This window comes from Manis javanica, chromosome 3 (genome assembly GCF_040802235.1).
Source record: "Manis javanica isolate MJ-LG chromosome 3, MJ_LKY, whole genome shotgun sequence".
Classification (NCBI taxonomy): domain Eukaryota; kingdom Metazoa; phylum Chordata; class Mammalia; order Pholidota; family Manidae; genus Manis; species Manis javanica.
In genome coordinates, this window is record NC_133158.1 from 86,624,207 (window position 1) to 86,649,126 (window position 24,920).

Here is a 24,920-nt window from a genome sequence, read left to right on the forward strand (position 1 = left end):
AAAACAGAAATCCAGGTAGTATGATTAAGAGCCCACAACCCTTTATACATAGACTATAAGGCTTACCTTAAGCCAGATCATTGTGCCAAGAATAATGCCAAGCTGATGCCCCTATGCAACAGTACAATACCTGCCCCTGTCTAATAGATGAGGAAGCTTATGCAGAAATTATGTGACTTGTCCAAAGTGACAGAGAGTGAGTGGCATAGCTGGGATACTCACACTTGGAAAACTGGAGATGGAGGGGTGGGGGATACGTGGAACACAGAAGGAATAATTAACTCAAATCCAGCAAAGAAAGTGTGGTCCAGGGACCAGCACCATAGACATCACCTCAGAGCAGTTAGAAATGCAGACTATCAGGCCCTACCCCAGAACTACTGAATCATAATCTGCATTTTAGTAAGATCCCCAGGTACATTAAAGTATGAGCAGTACTGTTTGTCCTACTTATGGTGGAGAAAGAGCATGATCTTAAGCTGATAGGAATCTGTATGAAAGATGGATCAAACTGAACCACTTGGGAAAACAGAGGTTTATACTAGTAGAAAATGGGTGACACTAAGATTGTCATTAGATTATCAAAGGTCAGTCAAAAACCTGGAGAATTCACAAAACTTAGCAATGCAAGGCTTAGGGGAGTGTATAGGATGGACTACATACTGGCCTTTCCTGGGTCCCTGAGGACACAGGCCTGCTTAGAACCAAGAACAGCAGCTCGGTTCAGGCAACAAAGGATGATTCTCCAGGAAAAGCTAAACTAGGAGCAAAAGGTGAAATCTCTCCTAGGTGGCAGGAGTTAGAGGCTCAAAAATTCAAAGTTAAAAAAAAAAAAAAAAGCCACAGCATAAAAATGGCAGAAAGATTTCAAAACAAAGCCAAAGGAGAAGGGGTGGGCTTTAGAATTTGAGCAGGAGAAAGAAAAGGGCATAAAACCATGAATTCTTTCTTGTGAAATTGGTTGTTTTGATAATGGAACAGAAACCCTGCTCATAATAAAAGGTAAATAAAGGATATATCCCTTCAGAAATGTGATGTCACACATTTAAAACAAATGAGAGACAATGTCTCTCATCTACTCTTTAAATATATCAGTGGCTCCAATTGTCAATGTTCAGCTGACATCTCCATGAGGCATTTTCGGACCCATCCCATTTAAAACTGAAATTTCCTTCCCTAATACCACCATGCCAGCATTCAGTAGCTCCCTCACCTGCTTCATTTTTCTCTAAGTCATTTGTTGCTCTCTAAAATACTCTTAATTTACAAAGACTTAATGATTGTCTTTTTCTCTACACTAGAATGAAACTCCACAATAGCAGGGTTTTTACTGTTTTTGTTTACTACTGTTTTTCCCAGAGCTTAGTATCTAGCACATAGCAGGGATTTAATAAATATTTGCTGAGTAAAAGTTAAAGAATGGATTGCCAAGAAGAATACATGTGCCAAAGGAAAAATGGATTGGAAAATTGTTTTAAATACATGAATATAGACTAATTAGAATGTAAGTACCATGAGAACAGGTATTTTTTTTTTTTACTTCTTTTGCTGATTGTAAGAATGGTTAAAGTAAAATGTTCAATATAGTGTACCTAATTTCACTGATTATAAGATGTACTTTTTTTTCGTATTTTTACATGTTTTATATTCAGTGCTATTGTAGAATCCATGTCAGCCTGGTAATGGTCATGACACAGTTGTCATTCAGCATGCACAGACACGCAAAAGGATGTATTGGTGGTTCAGAATGAAATCCAAGAGACTAGCAGAACACTTTTTTAAATCTTGGGAACCAAATGGTGAGGGTAGGGTGCAAGGTGATTAATCTAACACCCCTCAAGCAGGAGTCAAAGTTGGCTGATTAAAAAGAACCGTAAAGCCAGATTAAGCTTTAATACCAATGGATTTTTCTTTCATTAATTATTTTAGGAAATACTACATCACCAACACTTTTGATATACCACTGAAGACAAAATGGTGTAGGAAAACTGATACTGACACTGATGACTCAGTGGAAAAGCAAATCTAGAGTCAGACTGTGAATGTGGAGAAGTTTTAGATATACCTCAGCCAATTAAGTTTGCTTATAATCTTCCTAGTTTGCTTATAATTTTCCTAGTTATGTAGTCCATAAAAAGATTTTATAAAAATCTATTTTAATTCAGTCTAAAAGCTCTCTTTCAATAAATATGAAATAATTTTTTGAGAGAGAGCACTACATGGTTTTTCTGCTGATCTCCTTCCTTAAGGTAGATAGCAGTACTCCTGGTTAACATTTAACAGTATTTGTTAACACTATAGGAATGAATATAAATTATGTGGTCAGAACACTCTACCCCTAGGGGGAGCTCAAAGTACATCTTCCTTTATTTCACCCGAGAGCCTTGCTATGAAATAATGACAAGGACACTTAATAGCCACAGTACTAGGTATTGATTCCCAAACAGTACGGTCAATATTCTTGCACCTATAGGATGGGTCTTGGATCTTGTGTCACTATTGAAATAGATGAGATAATCAGGGTACAGCCAAGAGAAAAAGTGGCATTGGACACCTAGTCTAGGCAACAAGAGTACTTTTCCCTAGGGCTGAGTTCTACATGGGGCCTTGAAACCAAAGCCTTAGCAATAAAAAGTTATTCAGTTATGTCCAGGATGTGCTTAAGAATCTACAAAGGGTGGTAGCAGCAGGTTCTGGTCTAGGAAATGTGGAATTGGAATTCTATCTATGAACTGTTTAGAAATACAACCAAAAGTTAATTTTAAGAATTTTCTTTATCTCCCAGTGTAACAGGATCCTAAACATTGCAATCTTAGTAAATACAAAAACTTACTAGTCATAAATAACCAATATTTTTTCTTAGGGGAGAATAAAGGCATGTTTTAAATGTAGAAAAAATGAAATAATAAACTGTTTTACCTGGAATGATCCAAGAATATCCTTTAAGGGCTCTTCATAAAACTCATCTCTTCCAAAAAACAGCAGCAACTCAAAGAAACTCCTAGAAGAATAAGTGAACGATGACTTTCATTGCTTTTCGACTTTTTTTTTGCCCCAATTTTAAAGATTCTCAAGAGATAACAGCTATGTAGTATCAGGTATTTAGTTTTAAAGTAGTTGGTTTTGAAAAATTTTACTGATCATTTAGGATTCATGTTATTTTTTCAGTAAAATTTTAATGGAAATGTCTTCAAGGAAAATACAAAGAAATACACTGAAGTTCTTGGATCATACAATGAACAATTACATTACTCATGCCTGTCAGTGTTCACTGTGCAAAAAAATGCAATGGAATGCCAGGTGGCAAAAATGTGGCTATGTATATGTCAAGATGATCTAAAAGAATAGAAACATACTAAATATTTACCACTGAGAAAAGGGTGAATTAATTACAATATACCCATATAAAATATAATGCAAGTATTCATGAGAATATTAGATAGAGTATTTACATCTATATGGATAAGGAAAAATTCCAAGATCTATTGTTAAGCCAAGATGTAGAAATACATTCATTACATTATTTGTGCACACATAAACACCAATGCATATTGTCAGCGATATATAACAAATTGTTAAAAGCAGTTGGCTTTAATACACAGGGGAAACACAAACTAGGGGTCAAGGATGAAAAAGAGGATTAACCCTTTTGCAATTATTTTATTATCAGTTAAGTATGAAAATAGTCCCATCAGTATACCTCTGGAATCTTCTCTGTCTCTATTAACAAAGCATTACTTATCTTCTGAGAGACCCTTCCATCTCTAGTCTCCCTATTCTGCACTTACCAAAATTCCATGTTCAACACACAGCTGCCACTGTTACCTTCATAAAACACAATAATCTGACTACTTACAGATTTTACAAACTGCTGTTTAGACTGTACCATCTAAAGCAGAGACTTTCAGCTAACACACTTGTGTATCAACAAAGTATAGTTTTAAAATATTTTCGTTCCTACAATAGTCAATACTTATAAACTTGTAATATTTCAAATTAAATCTAAGTTTCTCTGAGCTTTTGAAAAACAGGAACCTCTGTAACACAGGGCTTACATCTCTCCATGGCAAAATAAGCTGAGCAGCTACTGCCATTAGCCAGAGCATGAACCTCCTCTCCAATTTGCCACTCTCCATCTACTGCTCTTATTTCTCCGACATACTGTCTGCTTGATTTATTTATTACTTACATTCTCTTTTTATTCTATTTAAGTATTTAAGATCACTGATCTAAAGTAGTAAATTCAAATTCTTTATCTTAAGAACCTTTATGTCTGATCCAAGACTACTCTTACACACAGCTTTTATTACAAATTACATATTCTCCAATCAAAGCAAACTTCTTCCCATTCCCTAAAATTCCTATATGCTTACAGTCTTTGGACCTGTTGCTTCCTTAAACCCTATTTTCACAATTTCACCTAGAAACTTGGTTTAATTCTCCCTTCTTTATCTCCAAATCTATAGCTGATTCTTCTGGACTATTATAGTACTATACTTGCATCTATCTCTATTATAACATACTGAAACATGGAGGTATTACATTTGTACTAGTCAGAATGGAGTGAGATTGCATCCTTACATTGAGTAAATAATATTGATTGGTAGGGCAATTAGCTGTACTGAAGGAGGGAGAGGTAACAAAGGTCATAAATTGAAATAAATGTGTTATGGTAGTAAATTTAGAGATGAGTATGCAGAGCAACATGACCTTGTATAAAATCCAACAAAGTATGCAGAATTACATAATGTCTGCATTATGTGAACATGAAGGGGAGCCAACATTATGAAAGAAAGATCTGTGCATGCTCCATGATTTAACTAACTAACTCAGCAAGGTCCAACTCTATGATAATGATATTAAAATGAGGGAAAAAATATGCAAAATAAGAAGTAATAAAGACAAAAAAACACAGTCTAGTTAGCTCTGCCTTAGTGTAAGATTCAGAGGAGTCAACAAATTATTTATGTAGTAGTGAAATGACTAGGGGGAAAAACCTAGATTATATGTAGAAGTAGGAATTCCATGTTTCAAGCTGGCTGTATTTCCTATTGACTAGTAAAGGATTAATTAAATATTTAGAGATCAAGTTGTCTAGCTCTCATGGAAGAAAACTACAAGATGCAAGGTAAGTAAGTCCAAAATAGAACACAATATGGCCCCAAAATATACACAGCAGTCTAAAACAGGGCTAGCAAACTACTGCCCATGAGCCAAATCTGGCCCAAGGATGGCCTTTTTTTGTATAATGCACTAGATAAGACTAGTTAGCCATATTTAAATTATTAAAAAGAGAATAATATTTTCTGACAAAAATTAAATGAAACTGAAATATCTCTCAATAAATAAGGTATTATTGGAAAACAACCACACATACTTACATATTAACTACAGCTGCTTGCATGCTACAATGACAGAACTGAGAATTGGCAACAGAGACCTTACAGCCTAGGCCTAGAATACCTACTCTCAGGCCCTTTACTCATCCATTGTCTAAGGCACAATGGGTTTGAATCAGCTTTACCACTTGATACCAACTCTAGGCAAATCACTTAATATCTCTATGCCTAAAATCCTTTATTTTTAAGAAGAAACAGTAATAGCAGCTACCTCTTATTAAGCACTTAGAACAATCCCCGTAGTGCTATAGGTGTTTGCTAATACATATATAGTATTACTATTCTTATAAACATTGTCACCTTTAATAATCTAAGAGGACACATGAGATATTCACAAATTTGTTCTCAGCTGTGTAATGTGTCAATTTTGTTGAACTATAAAACATAAATTTTATTTCAAACTATGAAGATTTCTAAGATACCTGACTAAATTAGTTTATTAAATAGTAATTATTCAAAATAGAATTACCTACATACACACAATGGAATACTATTCAGCCATAAGAAAGAAACAAATCCTACCATTTGCAGCAACATGGATGGAGCTGGAGGATATTATGCTCAGTGAAATAAGCCAGGCATAGAAAGACAAGTGCCAAATAATTTCCCTCATTTGTGGAGTATAAAAACGAAGCAAAACTGAAGGAACAAAATAGCAACAGACTCAGAGACTCCAAGAAGGGACTAGTGGTTACCAAAGGGGAGGTGGGTGAGGAGGGAGGGAGAAGGGGATTGAGGGGTATTATGTTTAGTACACATGGTGTGGGAGATAACAAGGAAAACAGTGTAGCACAGAGAAGGCAAATAGTGAATCTGTGGCATCTTATTACACTGATGGACAGTGACTGCATTGGGGTATGCATGGGGACTGGATAATATGGGTAAATGTAATAACCACATTGTTTTTTCATGTGAAACATTCGTAAGAGTGTATATCAACAATACCTTAATGAAAAATTTAAAAAAATAGAATTACCTAAACCAAGTTATTTATATAAATATATAAATTATTTGTAGTGGGACAAGTACATTATAGATGATGTCTTTTGAATTCAAAAAATTTTACCATATATAATCTTATTTATTTGACATTCATCTATCAGTATATTCACTCCTGTTAGCCTCACAAGCTTAACTAGAGTACCGCTACAATCTATATATGAAGCAAACTATACTGTCACTGGGCTATTTGGAAGTCAGACCATATTTCCCCATATATTATAAATGGTAATAAGGTAGCAGTCTTCCTTAAAATACACACAGATACACATATGTAGGTTGTTTGGTAGTTATAACCAGAATTACAATCCTTTTTCGGGTCTCTGTAGCATATAAGTAATTTTCACTAAAATACAAGAATGTGGATTTGTGCATTTTTCTGCCATAGGAAATTTCAAATTATGGTTTTTACCCAAATATAGGAAACCTACTTATTAATATAGAGTGCAGTATAGAGATACAAAGAAATGGAAAAATACAAGCAAGAGCAAGAGACAAGGGGAATGTGGTGTACATGTCTAACATGTTTTATCATACTTTCACAAAAAAAAAAGAGAGAGAATGAGGCAAACACAAAAACTGGCTTAAGAATTTTTCATAACTGATGAAAAGATACCAATCTTCAGGTCTAAAAAGCCCAGGACATCCCTGTAAGGATTAATAAAACTAAATTCATACCTAGCTAATCATAGTAAACCATAAAATATAAAATATGAAGAGCAATGTATAAATGCCAGAGTATAGACTGTTTACAAAGAAATGGTAAATTAAATTAACAAGAATCGCACATCAGTAAATATACAGGCTATAAAATTTGACAGTGTGAATCAACAATAATAATCCCATCTGGGTTTCAAAAAATACAGCAATAATATATAACATCAATAGCATTTAAGTTAAGAAGGATAAGTTTCAGCATTAGGAGGACTGTAAAGAGCATAGAAAATATATACTTTAGTAAGTTAAGCATTAAATTCTCCTTAACTAATAAAAAAAATTTACATACAGTAAAAGGACCTTCAAGTTTTTCTGAAGGTAGACAAGTTGATTACAAAGTTGCATGCCTTTGAAAGCTGTGAAACAGCAAGAGCAATAGAAAGGAACTTGCCAATATTAAAACATTTTGTAAAGCCTCTATAATTGAAGCAGCACTGTACAGCCATAAGGACAAACAGTCTAATGAAATGAAATAGAAAATCCAAAACTAGGCCAATCGCATGAGAAAAGTGAGTATGACAAAAGCAACATCTCAAATCAGCAGGGAAAAAGTGGACTTCTTCATACTGGGTAGCCAAATATTAAAAGGTAAATTGATGCATTCCAACTTCCAAACAAAGGAAAAAAAACTAAAATGGATCAAAAACTTACATATAAAAAAACTGAACAATACAAAAATCAGGGAAAAAATCCCCTGTAAACTGATCAGAAAGAAATCTTTCTTATGATTCAAAACTCAGAAACAATAGAGGAATACTAAGTTTTAACTATATTTTAAGTCAAAAAACACCATAAGCAAAGCAAAAGATAAATGAAAAAATATACACTTGCAACTAGCATTGCAGGAAGAGGTTTATATCCCTAATGCCTAAAAAGCTTATAAAAATTGAGAAGAAGTCTAATTTATAGAAAATGGGCTTGAGATATAAAGGTAGCTCATAGAAAATGAAATAAAAATGGTCTTTAAGGACATGCAAGAAGATGTTCAACCTCACAATAAGAAAAATACAAATTAAACATACAATGAGATACCATTTTCTTCTATTAAATTTGCAAAACATCAAAAGTTGGACAACACAAAACTATGGGAGGTCTGAAGTAAACAAGGCCTCATCTTGTGCGTGAGAATGCAAAATGGTACGATCTGTGTACAGGGAACTTAGGGATACTTAGCAAAATTATGTAACTATTCATACTTTGACACAGATTTTAGGAACCTACCCCAGAAATCTACTGGCAGAAATACAAAAATAGGTTTGCAGAAGGAGATTAATCGTAGTCTAAGAGGCTCTAACAAAGCCTAACTCACTCCATTTTGAACCATTCCAAGGCAAAGAAGTTCCCTCCATGCTGCCCTCTAACTGGACTTTTCTGAGTTTCAGGAGTTTTGCCCAGAGTAACCCGAGACCACAGATAGGACCTTCTATTCTTAAGGCAGTTTCAGAGAACACAGCTTCCTTGGTACCAGCAAGTGTGCCTGAGAGCAAATGATTAACTGTTGATTCTGTACATAGTCCCCTCCAGTCTCCTTGAAGTTCCCCTTTAAAACACTCTCAGTCTGAACAGCACTTTGGAAGTTGTCCCGGGACACTAGGCCACAATCTTCCCAGGTTGCTGGCTTCCTAAATGAAACCTCTCCTTTTCACCAACACTTGTTTCAAGTTTTGGCCTTTCTGGCAACAAGTAGCCAAAGTTGGGTTGGGAACTGGGCTAAGGCCCAGTAACAATAGCACTATTATAATTAGGAAAAGAATGGAAACAATCTAAATACTATCATTATAAGACATAATGAATATACTATGGTACATCTACACAACAGAATACTGTAAGTTGAAAAAAAAAAGCTGGACTGTCTGTATCACTATGCAGTGATCTCCAAGATACAATATTAAGTAAAAACACAGTAGAGAAAAGTACCTGTTTAGCTTAAAAAGGGCTTAAGTATTAAAGAATATATGTTAGTTGGATCTTGTTTTTCTATCCAACCAAATAATTTGTCTTTTTAAGTAGGTTTAGACCATTTACGTGTAATGTGATTTTTGGATGCTTGGATTAAAACCTGTATTTACAGTTGCTTCCTATTTGTTCTGTTCATTGTTGCACATAACCTCTTCTTCCACCTTCTCTTGGATTGAATAATTTTGATTTCATGTTATCTCTGCTCTGGTTTATATATCCAGCTCTGTATTCAATTTTTAGTGATTAGACTAGGATTTTCAATATACATTTTTAGTAAGTCTAACCTTACCTTCAAATAATATGCTGCTTTAAGTTTAACGTTTATGCTATTTTTGTCATCACTTTTATTTTAATTACAATATAAACCAGTAATACTTCACCGTAATTTTTTTTCCTTAATCACAGCATTTAGAAAATATGACCCACAGTCTGGTTGCCACTTTTTATAAAAGTTTTAATGGAACATAGATATAGGCATGCATTTATGTACTGTCTATGGCTGCTTTGGTGCTATTAAGGGCAGAGTTGTGTTCTTACAACAGACACTCTATGGTCTACAAGGCTAAAATATCAGACACCACCTGTTCTAGAAATTACGTTTCACAGAACAAATAAGAAAAATTCAATTTTGCATTTACCTTTACCTTTTACCATTTCCATCTCTCATTTCTTTGGGTAAAATTACTGTCTGGCATCATATTTATGCTACATTTTTTTTCATAGTTCAAGTCTTCTAGGAATAATTTTCTTCAGTTTTTGCTTTCCTGAAAACATACTTAATTCTTCTTGAATTTAGAGTTAAAAGATTTTTTTTTCTTTCAGCATTTTTAAGGTGTCATTTCATTGTGTTTTGGTGGTGTAGTTTGAGATGCCTGCTGTATTTCTTACCTTTAGTCTTCTAAATTAGGTAATGCTGTTTTACGCTAGTAGCCTTCAAGATTTCCTCTGCAAATTTCAGAACCTGAATGTGATACATGTAGATGATCCAGGTAGTAGGCCAGCATTTGGGGTATGTATTTGAAATTATCCTGCTTGTTGTTGGTTCTCTTGAGTTTCTTGGGTTTGTGGTTTTATGTCTTTCATTATAACTGGAAAATTCATGGCCACTATTTTGTCAATATTATTTCCACCTCAGTTTTCTTCTCCTGGGATTCTAGCAGATATATGTTAAACAGTTTCATATTTTCCCAAAGCTCCTAGGTGTCCTATTCTGTTTTCTTCTTTTTTCTCTTTGTCTTTTAGTTTGGGTAATTTCAGTTGACCTATTTTCAAGTTCATTCATTCTTTCCTCAGGTTTGCACACTCCACTGATGAACCCATCAAAGGCATTCTTCATCTGTTACTGTTTTTTATTTCTAGCATTTCCATTTGAATTTTTCTTAAGTGTCCCATCTCTTTGCTAAAAATCCCCAAAATGTTCAATCATATTATCCACCTTTACCACCAGAGCTTTCATGTCTGAATTCGGTCCCACTAATTGCTTTGTCTCCTGACAGTTCATTTTTTTCTTGCTTTTTTTTTTATGTGTCTATAACCTTTTTGTTGAAACCTGGACTTCATGATGTATGAATGTAGACTGAGGTCAGTACTTATGCCTGGAGATAGACATGCCTTTTTTTTCTGATAAGCTAATAATGAGTCATTTAAATCTAGTCATGAATTAAGTGGGTTTGTGTTATGTTGTTGCTATGATGACCTTTAGTGTACTACTGGCTTCAAATTCCTGTGTTATATTGTGTTTAAAGTCAGGGCTGGGTTGCCAGATAATATTTTAGGCTATTTGGGCCATATACAGTCTCTGTCACACACACACACACACATATATATATATATATATTTAATACCACTGTTAAAAATGTGATTACTATTCTTAGCTTGGAAGCCATATTTACAACAAAAGAACATGCCATAAGCAGCATCTGAATCATGGGCATAGTCTGCCAACTCCTGAGGTAAAGAATTACCATATTATTAAATAGAGAAATAAAAGGTATAACATAACCAAATAGAAATTTTTTAAATAATATCTGAGATGAAAATACATTGTATGGTATTAGCATCAAATTAGACACTGCAGAAGATATTATCAGTGAACACAAGACACGGCATTATTAAAATAAAACATGCCAGAAAGACTGATGCAAATGAACAGCAAGCTGTGGGTTAATTGTGTATTCTCTTCAAGTAGCATCCCTAAAGAAAAGATGGTAATTTCTAAAACACACAAACAAAACTATTTTGAAGAAGTTTCCCGAATTTGGTGAAATCATAAAACCAAAGACCCAAGAAGTTTTATGACCAAGAAACATGAGGGAGACTACACAAGATAAATTACAATCAGATTTTTAAAACCAGCAATAACCTTCAAAAGACACCAATAAAAAAATTAAAAGACAAGCCACAGAGTGGGAGAGAGCATATATGAACCTCATATCTGATAAAGAATGTGTAACTAGAAGGTATAGAAAACTTTTACAACTCAATAAGAAGGCAAACAGTAGAATTTAAAACTGGGCAAGATTTGAATAGACATTTTACCAAAAGATATGCTATAGCAAATAAGTTATATGAAATGATTTTTGCCACCAACAGCACTGAGGAAATGCAAATTAAAATTAAAATGAAATACCACTACATAACTATCAGAATGGCTATTATGAAAAAGACAAGAAGTATTAGTGAAGATATGGAGAAATTGAAATCCCCATAGATAGCTATTAGAATTTAAAATAGTGTAGTCACTTTGGACACCATTTGGCAGTTCAATGTTAAATAAATGTTAAACATAAATTCATCATAACATCCATCAGTTCCATTCTTGGATGTGGAGAGGTACTTCTCTCTTCAAGAGAAATAAAAACATTTGTCCATACAAGATTTGTACACACATATTTATAGCCAGAAACTGAGAAGAGTCCAAATATCTGTCAATTGCTGAATGCATAACAAAATATACTATATCCATACAATGGAATATTATTCAACAAAAAAAGTAATGAGCAATGGGTAAGTGAAACAACATGGATGAACTTTAAAAAACATTATAAATGAATATAGTCATATGTAAAAATCATATGTGTCATACTGTTTATATGAAACATTTAGAAATAGCAACTCTATTGAGATAGCAAACAGATCAGTGGTTACCTTGGGCTGGTGAGGGACTAGGGATTGCCTGCAAATGAGCAAGAAGGAGCTTTCTGGTATGAGGAAAATGCAAAACTAGATGTGGTAATAGCTGCACAACTCTATAAATTTACTAAAAGTTATTGGATTATACACTTACAATTTGTGAATTTAATGATATGGAAATTACACCTCAATAAATTTAGAAATAAATAAAAAAGCAATCAGTAAGTAGTGGGGAGGTACAGATGAAACAAGATTGGTAATATACTGATAATTGTTGAAATTGATGATGGGTAAGACAGTTCATTTTATCATCCCTTCTACTTTGAACAAGTTTGAAACTGACAAAATTAAAAATTCTTTAAAAACAATGTTGACAAAGGTGTGAGATAACAGCTACTCTCTTACACTGCAGTATTATAAATTGATTCAACATGTACAGAGGAAACAGCATTACCTATTAAAATGACAAATCTCATACTCTTTAATTTAGCAATTCTATTTCTATTCTGAATATAGCTACAATATACAAATATCCTTACACATATTCTAAGGACCACTCATAATAAGGTAATGCATTAAAGGATTGTTTATAATAGCAACAGACTGGAACAAAAACAAATACCCATTAGATTAGTAGGGTACTAGTTAATCCATGAGAGTGAAATGCTCTGCAGCCATTTTAATGACTGGTGAAGCTCTTCCTATATTGATGGGGAAAGATATTCTAGTGAAAAAAGTATGAAACAGTGTTTACTATACTAGCATTTTTTTTTAAATGGGGGAAAAAGTAAGATTTTTTTACTTATATATGCATAAAATATCTTAGGAAGGAAACCCAAGTAAATAGTTACATTGGAAGAAAATAATTATATTGGTTGCCTACAGAAATGGAAACTAGGGGGCAGGGAAGCATAAATTGCAGGATATCTCATTGTATATTCACCATACCTTTTGAACTTCGAACCATGAGTTTGAATTATCTATTCAAAACTTAAAAGAAAAGGTGATAAAGAGAAAATCTGAAAAGCAGCCTCCCAAAAGTGTATATTGTATAGTGAAACAAAAATAACAATGACAGCAGAGTATTTGTCTGAAAACAGAAATGCAAGCCAAACACTGTAGATAGATAACTCTGAAGTATTAGGGGGAAAAATTGTCAACTTAGAATTCAATAATCAGTGGAAGTATCTTTCAAAAACAAAGGTCTCTGTCAGTTATACAGAAGCTAACTGGCTTCTGGTTAGGCTTGGCCAGAGGGAAGCAACTGTGGAAATAAAAGTCAAGAGGAAGGGAGGAATAAGGTTTTTTCCCCAGCCGTTCTTCCTCTTAATGTTCTTTAATTATACTTATTCTGAGGTCCCCTCTAAATCAGCTCAGAGCTTCTTCCTCTCATTAGCCATCTCCAGTCACAACTCTAGCAATACTTCCTCCTCCTCCCTCCTTTGTCCTTTCATTTCTAGAGCTAACAGCAACTTAACCTTAGTTGTTAACTCTGGGTTCATCAACTTTTCAATGTCTCTTTTAGATCTTCTAGCAACACTGAAAGTGAGTCTATGAATTGAATTCCCTCTACTGAATTATCTAGCATGACATATTTCCCTACCTAGATCTTGACTGAAGTAATCTCAATATCTTAATAAAAAAGCAAACAAAAATAAATTTATTGATTATCCTCTACAAGAGCAGCAAATTATTTTCTACCCAACCCCCACAGTTCTAAAATTAGAATGGAAAACTTTCAAAATAGTGTGGGTTAAGAAAATGTGGCTATAACCAATGGCTACAGCAAACATGAGTCATATTTATTTTTATTAAATACTAAAAAAATGTCCTGGCACCTTGATCCTGGTCCAATTTTTTTTCTATTGAGATAATGACACATACAACATTAGATGCATTTCATATGCAAAACATGATTCAACATTTGCATATATTGCAAAATGATCAACAGGTTAAAATCCATCACCATACTTAGATACACATTTTTCTTTCCTATAACAATTTTTATAATCTATTCTTCATAATTCTCAAATACGCAATACAATATTATTAACTATAGTCACATGCTATACTCTACACCTCCATGACCTATTTATTTCATAACCTGAAGTTTGTTCCTTTTGACCGCCTTAACCAATTTGGCTCAACCCCTAACCCCCATCTAATGACAACCATGAACCGGTTCTCTGTATTATGAGTTTAGGGGGCTTTTTGTTTTGGATTCCACATATTAAGTGAGATCATATGATATTTTTCTTTCACTGACTCATTTAACTTAGCATAATGCCCTTAAGGTCCATCCATGTTGACACACATATGTCATAAAATACCTATTTTTAAAGTATATAAAAATATACATATACATTATATATATATTCCCCACATTTTCTTTATCCATTCATCTATTAATGAACCCTTGGTCACATCCATTATCCATGTCTTGGCTGTTATAAATAATGCTGCAATGAACATAGGGGTGCAGATATCTTTTCACGTGAGTGTTTTCATTTCCTTCAGATAAACACCTGAAGTGGAATTGCTGGATCACATGCTAGTTCTATTTTTAATTCTTTGAGGAACTGTCACACTGTTTTTCATAGTGGTGTACCAAATTAGATTTCCATCAAGAGTGCACAAGGGTACCCTTTTCTCATATCCTTGCCAAGACTTGTTATTTCTGTTTGATATTTCTGTTATTTGATAACAGCTATCCTAACAGGTGTGAGGTGATAGCTCGTGGGTTTCATTTGCATTTCTCTGATTATTATAGATGTTGAGGACCTATTCACGAACCTGTTGGACAACTGTATATCTTCTTTGAGAATATGTCTACTCAGATCCTCTGGCCATATTTATTTGGATTTTGTTTTTCTACTACTAAGTTGTATGAATTCTTTATGTATTTTGGATTTTAACCTTTCATCAGAAACACGATTTGTAATATTTTCTCCCATTCAGTGGGTTCCTTTTCACTTTGTTGATAGTTTCCTTTGCTGTGCAGGAGTTTTTTAGTTTGGTATAGGCCTATAAGTTTTTTTCTTTTGTTGCCTTTGCTTTTGGGGTCAAATCCAAAAAATCATTGCCAAGACCAATATAAAGGAGCTTACTGCCTATGTTTTCCTCTAGGAGTTTTATGGTTTCAGGTCTTACATTCAAGTCTTTGATCCACTTTCAGTTGATTTTGTGTAAAATTTTAAGATACTGGTCTATTTTTCATTCTTCTGCATGTAGCTGTATAATTTGCCCAACATTAATTGAAAAGACTGTCCATTCCCCACTGTATATTCCTGGCTCCTTTGATATAAATTAATTGAGCATGTATGTGTGTGGGTTTTCTACTTCTGTTCCATTTATTTATGTGTCTGTTTTTATGCCCATATCACACTGTTTTCATTACTATACTTTGATATAGTATAGTGGTATAGTTTGAGATCAGGAGCATGATGCTTTGTTCTTCCTTATCAGTATTGCTTTGGCTATTTGGGGTCTTTTGTGTTTACTACACATTTTACCAGTTGTTTGTTCTGTGAAAAATGCTACTGGATTTTTGAGAGAGATTGCACTGAATCTGTATATTTCTTTGAGTAGTCTGAACATTTAAACAGTATTAATTCTTCCAATCCATGAACATGGAATATCTTTTCATTTATCTGTATCATCTTCTATTTCTTTCATCAGTGTCTACAGTTTTCAGTGTACAGGTCTTTCAACTCCTTGGTGGAATTTATTCATAGATATTTTATTCTTTTTGATGTGATTGTAAATAGGAATGTTTTCTTAATGTCTGTTATTAGCTTATAGAAACAACAGATTTTTGTACATTGGTTTGGAATCCTACAATTTTATTGAACCACTTACTAGTTCTAACAGTTCTTTTTGTGGAGTCATAATGGTTTTCTATACATAACATCATGTCATCTGCAAAAAAAAAGACAATTTTGGTTCTTTTCTGATCTGGGTAGCTTTTACTTCTTTTTCTTGCCTAACTGCTCTGGCTAGGACTTTCAGTACTCTGTCATATAAAGGCTGGCAAGAGTAGGCATCCTTTTCTCGTTCTTGATCTTGGAATACTTTTAGCTTTTCACCATTGAGTATGTTAGACGTGGGTTTGTTATATATGATGCTGAAGTATGTTCCCACACTTGTTGAGAGTTTTTGTCATAAAAGGATGTTGAATTTTGTTAAATGCTTTTTCTGTGTCCATTAAGATGAAAATTTGATTTTTATTCTTCATTTTGTTAGTGTAGTATATCAAGTTGATTGATTTTTTGGGCTATTGAATCATCTTGCATCCCTGGAATTAATCCCACTTTATTAATGTATTATTGCATTTAATTTGAAATATTTTCTTGGGGATTTTTGCATCTGTGTTCATCAGGGATACTGACCTGTCATTTTTTTTTCTTCTTGTGTCCTTGTCTGGTTTGGGTAGGGTGATGGTGGCCTTGTAAAATGAGTTTGGAAGCATCCTGTCTTCAACTTTTATGGAATCTGAGAAGGATTCATATTCATTCTTCTTTGAGAGTTTGGTAGAATTCACCAGTGAAAGTTTCTGGTACTTGAATTTTTTTCCTGGGAAGTTTTTGATTAAGTCTCCTTACTATTGATTGCTCTATTCTGATTTTCTATTTTTTCACAGTTCAGTCTTCGTAGGTTGTATGTTTCTAGGAATTTATCCATTTCTTCTAGAATATCAAATTTGTTGGTGTATACTGTTCACAGTCATCTCTTATCATCCTTGGTATTTCTGTTTTTCAGCTGTGACATCTCTTTCATTTCTGATTTTGAGTCCTCTCTTTTTGCCTTGGTGAATCTAGCTATATGTTTGTTGATTCTGTTTACCTTTTCAAAGAACCAGCTCTTAGTTTCTATTGTCTTTTAGTTCAACTTCATTTATTTCCACTCTGATCTTTGTTATTTCTCTCCTTCTAATATTAACTTTGGGGTTCATTTTTTCTTCTTCTTCTAGGTCCTTGAGCTGTAAAGTTAGGTTGTTTGAGTTCTTTCTTGTTTCTTGATGAGGTATTTATCACTATGAACTTTCATCTAATAATTGCTTTTGCTGCATCCCATAAATTTCTGTGTGTCCCATCCACTTTCATTTGTCTCAAGATATTTTTTTATTTATTTTTCATTTCTTCTCCAACCCATTTGTTGTTCAGTAGCATGTTGTTTAATTCACAAGTAGCTGTAGTTTCCAGTTTCTTCTTGTAATTGATTTCTATTTTCATATCATCATGGGTCAGAAAAGATGCTTAATGATTTCAATCTTAAACTTATTAAGACTGTTTTGTGACTTACTGAACATATCTACTCTATGCACTTGGGAAGAATGTGTATTCTACTGCTTTTTGATGGAACATTCTGTATATGTCTGTTAAGTCCATCTGGTGTAATGTGTTGAAGGTCAGTGTTTCCTCTCTGATTTTGTTTGTATAATCTAATCACTGATGAAAGTGGGCTATAGTCCCCTACTGTTATTAAATTGTTGACTCCTTTCAGATCTCTTAAAATTTGCTTTATGTAAAATTTAGATGCACCTGGGGGAATTTCTTATGAGATTTCTATATAAGGAACAATGAGCAAAATTTTGTTACCTTTGCAGCAATTACAGAGGTATTACATATTTGTTCTTTGGGTTCTTCTCTCTCTCTTTTTTTTTAAACTTCATTCCACAGTGAAAGCTGATAGTATGATGTTTTGGTCTAGTTCTATGAAACAAAGCTATTAGGGGTGAGGAAGTAGAAGTTAACAGGTTCAGCTCTGCAGTTTTTGAGGAATCTAACTTAGTACAAAATTTAAAAATGCAAATATGAGTAAAATTCAAACATATATTTACACCTTTCATAGTGACTATATACATCTTCTTCTAAAGTATAACTGATCTTCCTAACAGTAGAAATTGTAATAGCTTTTAGTCTACTGCTTTTTCACTTTAGGTTTCGTATATCCACAGTGACCAAGAGAATGATTACGCTTTCCTTCCTTTCATTATATTGTAAAAACAATAAATACCATTTTCTAAAAACACACATGTACATCCCTTTAGATTCTGATATATACCAATATAGGTGGGAAAAGAGAATTTCATCACCTGATCACTTTTCATCTCTGCCAATACATATATATACCAGTTAATAATCCCTCTGTCTCTTTGCTTATAAAATGACTACAGTCTAACCTGCTTCACTCCAAATTAGAAAAATGATCAATGAAAACCAAAGTTACAAGAAAAAAAATTCTACTCACAACTAGCTCTAAATGAAATATTGTTTATAAACACGGTCAATATAAGCAAATACAGGTTTATCTCTAATGCTGACTTCAGCTACTACAAATCCTGAAAACAATATATACTAATGTAACAATAAAGAAAAACAAAACAATGTTGAGAAATGGAATTGAATTAAGACCATCAGTTGCCTCAAAAAGGAATATATGTCTTCCTCCCAGAGAGAAAACAAAGAAACAGAAAGCTAGACAGCCTACACTGCTCTATAAAATAAATAAGGTCAACTGCCACAAATGATTAGTAAAGAGAATGGATACAAACTTGGAGAATGTAATGAGTAAGTGTGGATCAAAATAATTAAAGAGTCAAAAAGCAGTAAGAGTGCTACATATAAAGGACATATGGATTGGGGCCCTAAGACAAACACCTTTTTGGGGACTGGAACCCCAAAAAAACAAATGGCCCTTTATAATTAGCCTTTCTTCCTTTGATTTCAAGGCTGTTTCCAAAATTAGTTGAAGCCTAGGCCCAAGTTATAAACAATAGAGACTGAAGTTAAGACACAAATTCTGTTTGAAATACAGTACAATTTAGCAACATAATCAGAAAGGATCACTGATCTATCGTTACATATGTAGCCTAGCACATGAATATCTAGCCACTCTAAATAAGAGGCTGATTATACCCACTTTGTTCCATGAAAGAGAAGGCTCTTTGGTTTTCCGTCTGAGGCAACTTGGCATATTAGAGTATATATTTTTACATTTGCCACTGCACATACAAAATACTATTAGCTGAGTTCCTTCCTCCGGTACACCATGTAGATCATTGTGAACCTAGAAGCTTCCAGGTTAATATCTACATCCATCACTGAACCCTGCCTGGAAGGCTGAAATCTATGAACATCTATTTTCCATTGGGCTACTCCCACTGGGAAGGTAACATTAAAGTTTGCTTTTATTTTATGTAAAACTGGTAAAGTCTATATTCTCTGCCACTAAGGTCCACTTAGTTTCAGGGTGTTTGACTTCACTCTATCTGTAAAACGTGGGAGTCACTGTTTAATATGACTTGTGAATTATAATGAAATCCAGTAATATCCTGGCATCTAGGTCCAGGCACCTGGATACACTTCAACATTCTGTTTCCCATTCCAGGGAGGCTCTTCTGCAACTTCCAATTTATCACTATTATTTTTTCAGAGCTCAGCTCAAGTGTTAGCTCACCCAGCAAATTTTCCTTGACTTCTCAGACCAAATCGAGTACCCTCTTATACTCTCATTATACCCTGTAACTCTTTCATAATTATAATTACATAATAGTGTGACTGCTTATTTAATATCTTTTAGCTCTGTAAGGTCTTTGAGAAAACAAGGACTTGTCTATCTTCCCTATAACCAAGAACAGAGATTTACAGAATGAGTGAACAAATACTATGTAGCAATTGTTAGAAGAATTTTCTGGCTTATGTATTTACTTAAATAACATAGAATACTATTACAAAATTACTACTATTAATAGTACCACCATGTTGTTATTTCCCTATTTTTCTTCTGGTATTAAAAAATATAGTTAATTTTTCTATTAAAATAAATTCACATAAGGAAGGAAGTTTTCCTTACAAGAAGCAATACTATTGACAAACCACTAAGATAATTTACTTTCTTTTGCCTAGACTATCTTGGATAATATTTGCTTCTGCCCAGCACATTATTCTTTTCATGACAATAGTAAAAAGGCTAGCAAGCAATGAAACACAAGTCAATAAATTAGTTAAAAATTTTCAAACTTTTCCTTGAAAGCCTTAAAAGCATTTTCACATTGTAATGCTAAAGTTAAAGATTATATGGGTGAAAGCAAAAAAAATCCAAATAGGTACTGAAAGAAGAATATGTCTTCTTTATAATCATGTATTTCTTTTGGAAATCAGAGAGAGAATTACTGAACTCTTGGTAGTCTTCAAAAGAATGTATAAAATTACTCCTTGTAGTGGACCTATCTTATGTTTGCCAACCTAGCCAGCTCTCTTTCACACTACCTCATTCACTTCTTGAGGGAACTGCTTATTCCTCCTACATTTTCATGGTTTGGGTGGGCTGCCAATATAGCACCTTCATTTTCCCTAGCCGTGGGTTGGGGGCCTGTCATCGGACTGACCCAAAAATCTTACCACTGACTCCTCAACACAGTAACTAGTCCAAGTAGTGGGCACTAACCTCAGATGGTCCTGAGTTCCCAAAATATTTTGGGGATTAGAAATGGGGAGAAGGGAGTCTTCTCCCTGAGTCAATAAACTAAGCTTAATCCCATAACTATTAGCAGCCCTGAGACAATGAAACCGAGAAAGGAAAGATGGAAAGGGAGAGAATAGTTCTAGATGATACTTTATTCTCTGGATATAGAAAATCCTGGAACTTGTTCTAGTCCTTGCTTTTCCATGGTTTTAGTCATCTAGTAAATCTGTTCCCCTCTTCTTTTTTGGCTTAAAATAGCCTGAGTAAGATGATTTGTCAATTATAATAAGTCCTAATACATTTCCCTTATTCACTTAGGAATAATAAAATACAAACAAAACAATATTTTTTTAAATAATGTTTTTAACGTACTCTTACAAATCTAATATTGTAAACTCTTCTTCCCTCCTATCATTTTTTTCAGCATAATTAACAGAAATTGTATTCAGTGCACATGTAAGCAGTTTGCAACGATTCTGTGCCCTTTCCTGTTCAGATTATTTTTAATTTTCCTGGAGTATTTAATTCCCTTTTTATGTTCTTTGCCTTGTCTACTTTAATCACTACTTAAAATGGTCCCAAATTCTCAAGGTTAGTTTCAAATCTCCATTTTTACTGGAAATTTCCTTCTGGGTGATGACATATCTATAATATCTACTACTCAGCAATGATTCTGGGACTTTCCTTCAGCTTAAGTAAAAGCCAGTTTTAGATCCTTTATCATCTCATCTTTTTATATTACACCCTCATTTTCCTGCCACATATTCTCTAGTAACTTCCCCAGAAAGGGTGTGTGGACAAGTCAATCTTCTTGGTCCTCACATGCTTGAAAATGTTCTTCCTACTCTCACACTTCACTAACCATTTGGATGAGTATAAAATTCTACAGTAAAAATAATTTTCCATCAAATCTATAGGACACTAATTCATTATACTTCACTACCCACTGTTAGTTATACAAAGACTGATAGTTATTCCTTTGTAGGTAGGTATACTAGTTTTTACTCTCTAGAAGGTAGTCAAATCTGTGTTTTCATTCTTGGTATTTTCAAATTGCAAAATGATGCATTTAGCTGAGTATCTTTTATATTTACTGTGCTGATCACTTCTTGAGGCCTTTCAGTCTTCAAGTTCATGACTTTTAGTTCTGTTAAATTCTTTTATTATTAAATCTTTGAAAATTTCCTCCAATGTACTTGTCTCTAAGTTCTTTTTCTGGAACTCCAGTTAGCCAAATAACAAATCTACATTGAGCCATTTCATTTGTTTTCTGACACACTGCTTTGGGTTTTGTTTTACATTCTGGATTATCTCTTCAACTTTACCTTCCAAACTTCCTATAGAACTTTAAATTTCAACCATCACATTTTCTTAATTACCATGAATTCATTTTTGGTATTAATTACTCCTTTCACACATGCTATGTCAATATTGTAATGTTGTACATATCTTCTCAACTCTCTCTGTAAATACTTAAAGGTTTTATAATTTTGTTAAATTTTTTTTTTCAGTATTAACACTATTTGTTCCAGATTTTTTTCCAGTTTGTTTTTACTGTATTTTTTCCTGTGAAGGCATTCCTCAAGTGTCTGATGATTCTTAAACACATATTAATATTTAAGAATAAAGCCATAATTGGGACTCCTATAAGCATATGTCTAGAATTTGGTAACTGATGAGTTTTTCTTTAGGTAATTAAGTGATTAACAAAGCATCTCAAAGAGGAATCCTAAATGCCCAGGTCATTGATCCAAACTCATTTAATTTCTTTAGAGAAATAAAAAGCAATACTGTTTCCCTCCTCTAGCCCTAAGGCCTGATGATTGGCCTAAACGGAAAAATGCAATTAACCCCTTTATCTGCATTCTCTCAAAGTATCTCATTTTCTACTCTCTATTTCATACCTTGCCTGTTCAAATTTTACACCTCTCCAGGATTCTAGGGGAAGAGAGGCAAGAGACTGTCTTCCTCATATATTATAAGGCAGAGGATAATTGTGTTTTAACTGCTACCCAGTTTCAAAAAATGTTTTATAAACTTTATAAATACTCAAATATACACATATATAAAAATACATGAAAGTTTCACAAAATAATACTTATCCCTTGAGATGTACTGTGATATTTTTCTATTATATTTTGTGATGTTGAGAAATGATCTCACATACCATTTATTGTGATATGAGTGCAGTTTGAGTATACCCCTCCCCAAACACAAATATTGTAACTTGTTCTGCCATGTTTCAATGGCCACTCCTGTTTTCTATCCCCCAGAAAACTACTGAAATCTTTTCATTCAGTGATGACTCTTTTCTGTTTTCCTTTCATTGTATTTCTCCCTTTTATTTCTTTACTATAATTTTAATAGGATCTAGGAGGGCAAAAAGGATAAACACAAATGCTCAGTTTGTGATCTTTAACTTGAAGTCCTCTTTAAGTATTTTTAAAAACCACAAGTTTTTAAAAACCACATTTTAAAAACCACAAGTCCTTACCTCTTTCTGGCCTGATTTAAGATCCCTCTGCTAACTATGATGGCCTCAATTGCTGTATTCTGGGACTTACCATTAGAGTCAACGTAATCTAGGGAATTAAAAAGTAAAGTGCTCATAGTGACCTTAAGAATCTATACAATAATTTCATTTAACTCTAAACCAAAAGTAAAACTATGGGTAAATGTTCAAAATTATTCCTAAATATTTAAATGAAAAAAATCAAAGTTTCTTTTTGAGAAAACACTTTAGGAAAGAGTCCTTTCACAGAGAAAATAATCAAAATCCAGCCCTCGAGTACATCAAGAAAAACAATACTTTCATAACAATTAAAGAATACTTACAAAGCAAGACTACTCAAAACATATTGTACGTGCTCACATTCATCTGGGAATGACACACTGGCTGATGTAAAACAGCAGAGTGCAGTCTGAAGAACCTGAAGCTGTGGCAAAGGGACCTGCCATCTTCCAGCATAATCCTCAACCACCTAGTAGGGAAGCAATTCAAGAAGTACATTATTATAGAAGATGTTCTCAACATCTTAGAGTTTAAAAATCTGGGTAAAACTTACTAGATAAATTAAAACATTAATGAACACAAATGATTTGGGGGGAGATGGTCTTTATTGTTTATTTCTATAGCATACACCTGAAAATAAAATTAACGAGTATCTTTGAAAGTGTGGGAAAAAATATAGCATATGAATGACTTTACTGTCTGAGTGCCAAATCTTTACCAAACTTTACAACAAATGCCCTTCACTTCCCATATCTAGCTTCTGACAAAATACCATTTATCAAATATTAAAATAGCAAGAGAGGTGAATGTAGTCATAAAGAAAATCAGAAATAAGCATGTATCATTATCATTATTATGTATAAGACTGAACTCTAAGCATTCTGGCAACAAGTTAGTATTAAAGACACTAATGCTCCATATTATGGAGGAAAGAATCCAGAATATAATCAGTGTTGGCTCTGTCACTGAACTAGTTTGATGAATTTGGGTAGGTCATCTCCCTTCTCTAATGTCTTAATTTCCTCACCATAAAATAATAATACTAATGCCTATCTTTCAAGTTTACTCTGAAGCTAAATTGGGATAATAACTTATGAGCAAACACTTTAGAACTATCAGTTGCTACAAAATGTTAATTATATTTCTCATATGCAAGACTGCTATATTAAAACAACATATTTTAAAAATTCATCATATAAAACCTTTTGGTGAATTATGGCCTACAGGCCAAATTTGCCATACCGCCCATTTTTGTATGATCCAAACTAAAGAATGGATGTTAGGTTTATAAAAGGTTGAAAAATCTATTTTCCTGTGTGAAAATCATATGAAGTTCAAATTTCAATGCCAGAAAGTTTTATTGGAATATAGCCAAGTTCATCCATTTACATATTATCTATGGCTGCCTTCCTGCTACAACTGCCAAGTTGAGTAGTCATGACAGGATCACATGGCTCACAAAACATAAAATAGAATTTAACATTTATCCCTTTACAGAAAAAGTTTGCCAACTCCTGATTTAAAAGCTGGGAAAACCAGAGTACAAAAGCTAAGAACACTCAGGGCTCAAGGACTTTTCATATTAAAGCACTTAGAATTAGGAGATAATTTTCCATGAGTCTCTTGTATTTCTACAGTTTCCAAAAAGAGGCTTGACTGTCATCTTTTCAAAGTTACTTCTAGGAAACAGCCTTGAGAAACAGAGATAACTGTCTCCCTCCAGAGCAGTGAGCCTG

The 24,920-nt window shown here is 33.6% G+C and overlaps 1 protein-coding gene and 1 long non-coding RNA gene across 11 annotated transcripts in view; one reads left to right on the forward strand and one right to left on the reverse strand.

Moving 5' to 3' along the window:
* The window catches only part of LOC108395164 (uncharacterized), a 90,170-nt gene that overhangs the window by 34,938 nt on the left and 30,312 nt on the right, over positions 1 to 24,920 (forward strand). The window lies entirely within an intron of this gene.
* The window catches only part of ZNF654 (zinc finger protein 654), an 84,869-nt gene that overhangs the window by 29,303 nt on the left and 30,646 nt on the right, over positions 1 to 24,920 (reverse strand). For 2 of the 4 annotated variants that reach the window (XM_017657215.3, XM_017657213.3), the window contains exons 2-3: positions 23,508 to 23,653; positions 2,920 to 3,001 (exon numbers count right to left, since the gene is read on the reverse strand). In XM_017657215.3, the coding sequence (XP_017512704.1) occupies positions 2,920 to 3,001; positions 23,508 to 23,653 (228 nt within the window). The remainder of the gene's footprint in view (positions 1 to 2,919; positions 3,002 to 23,507; positions 23,654 to 24,920) is intronic. The other 2 variants (XM_073231800.1, XM_073231801.1) reach the window with 1 other exon arrangement.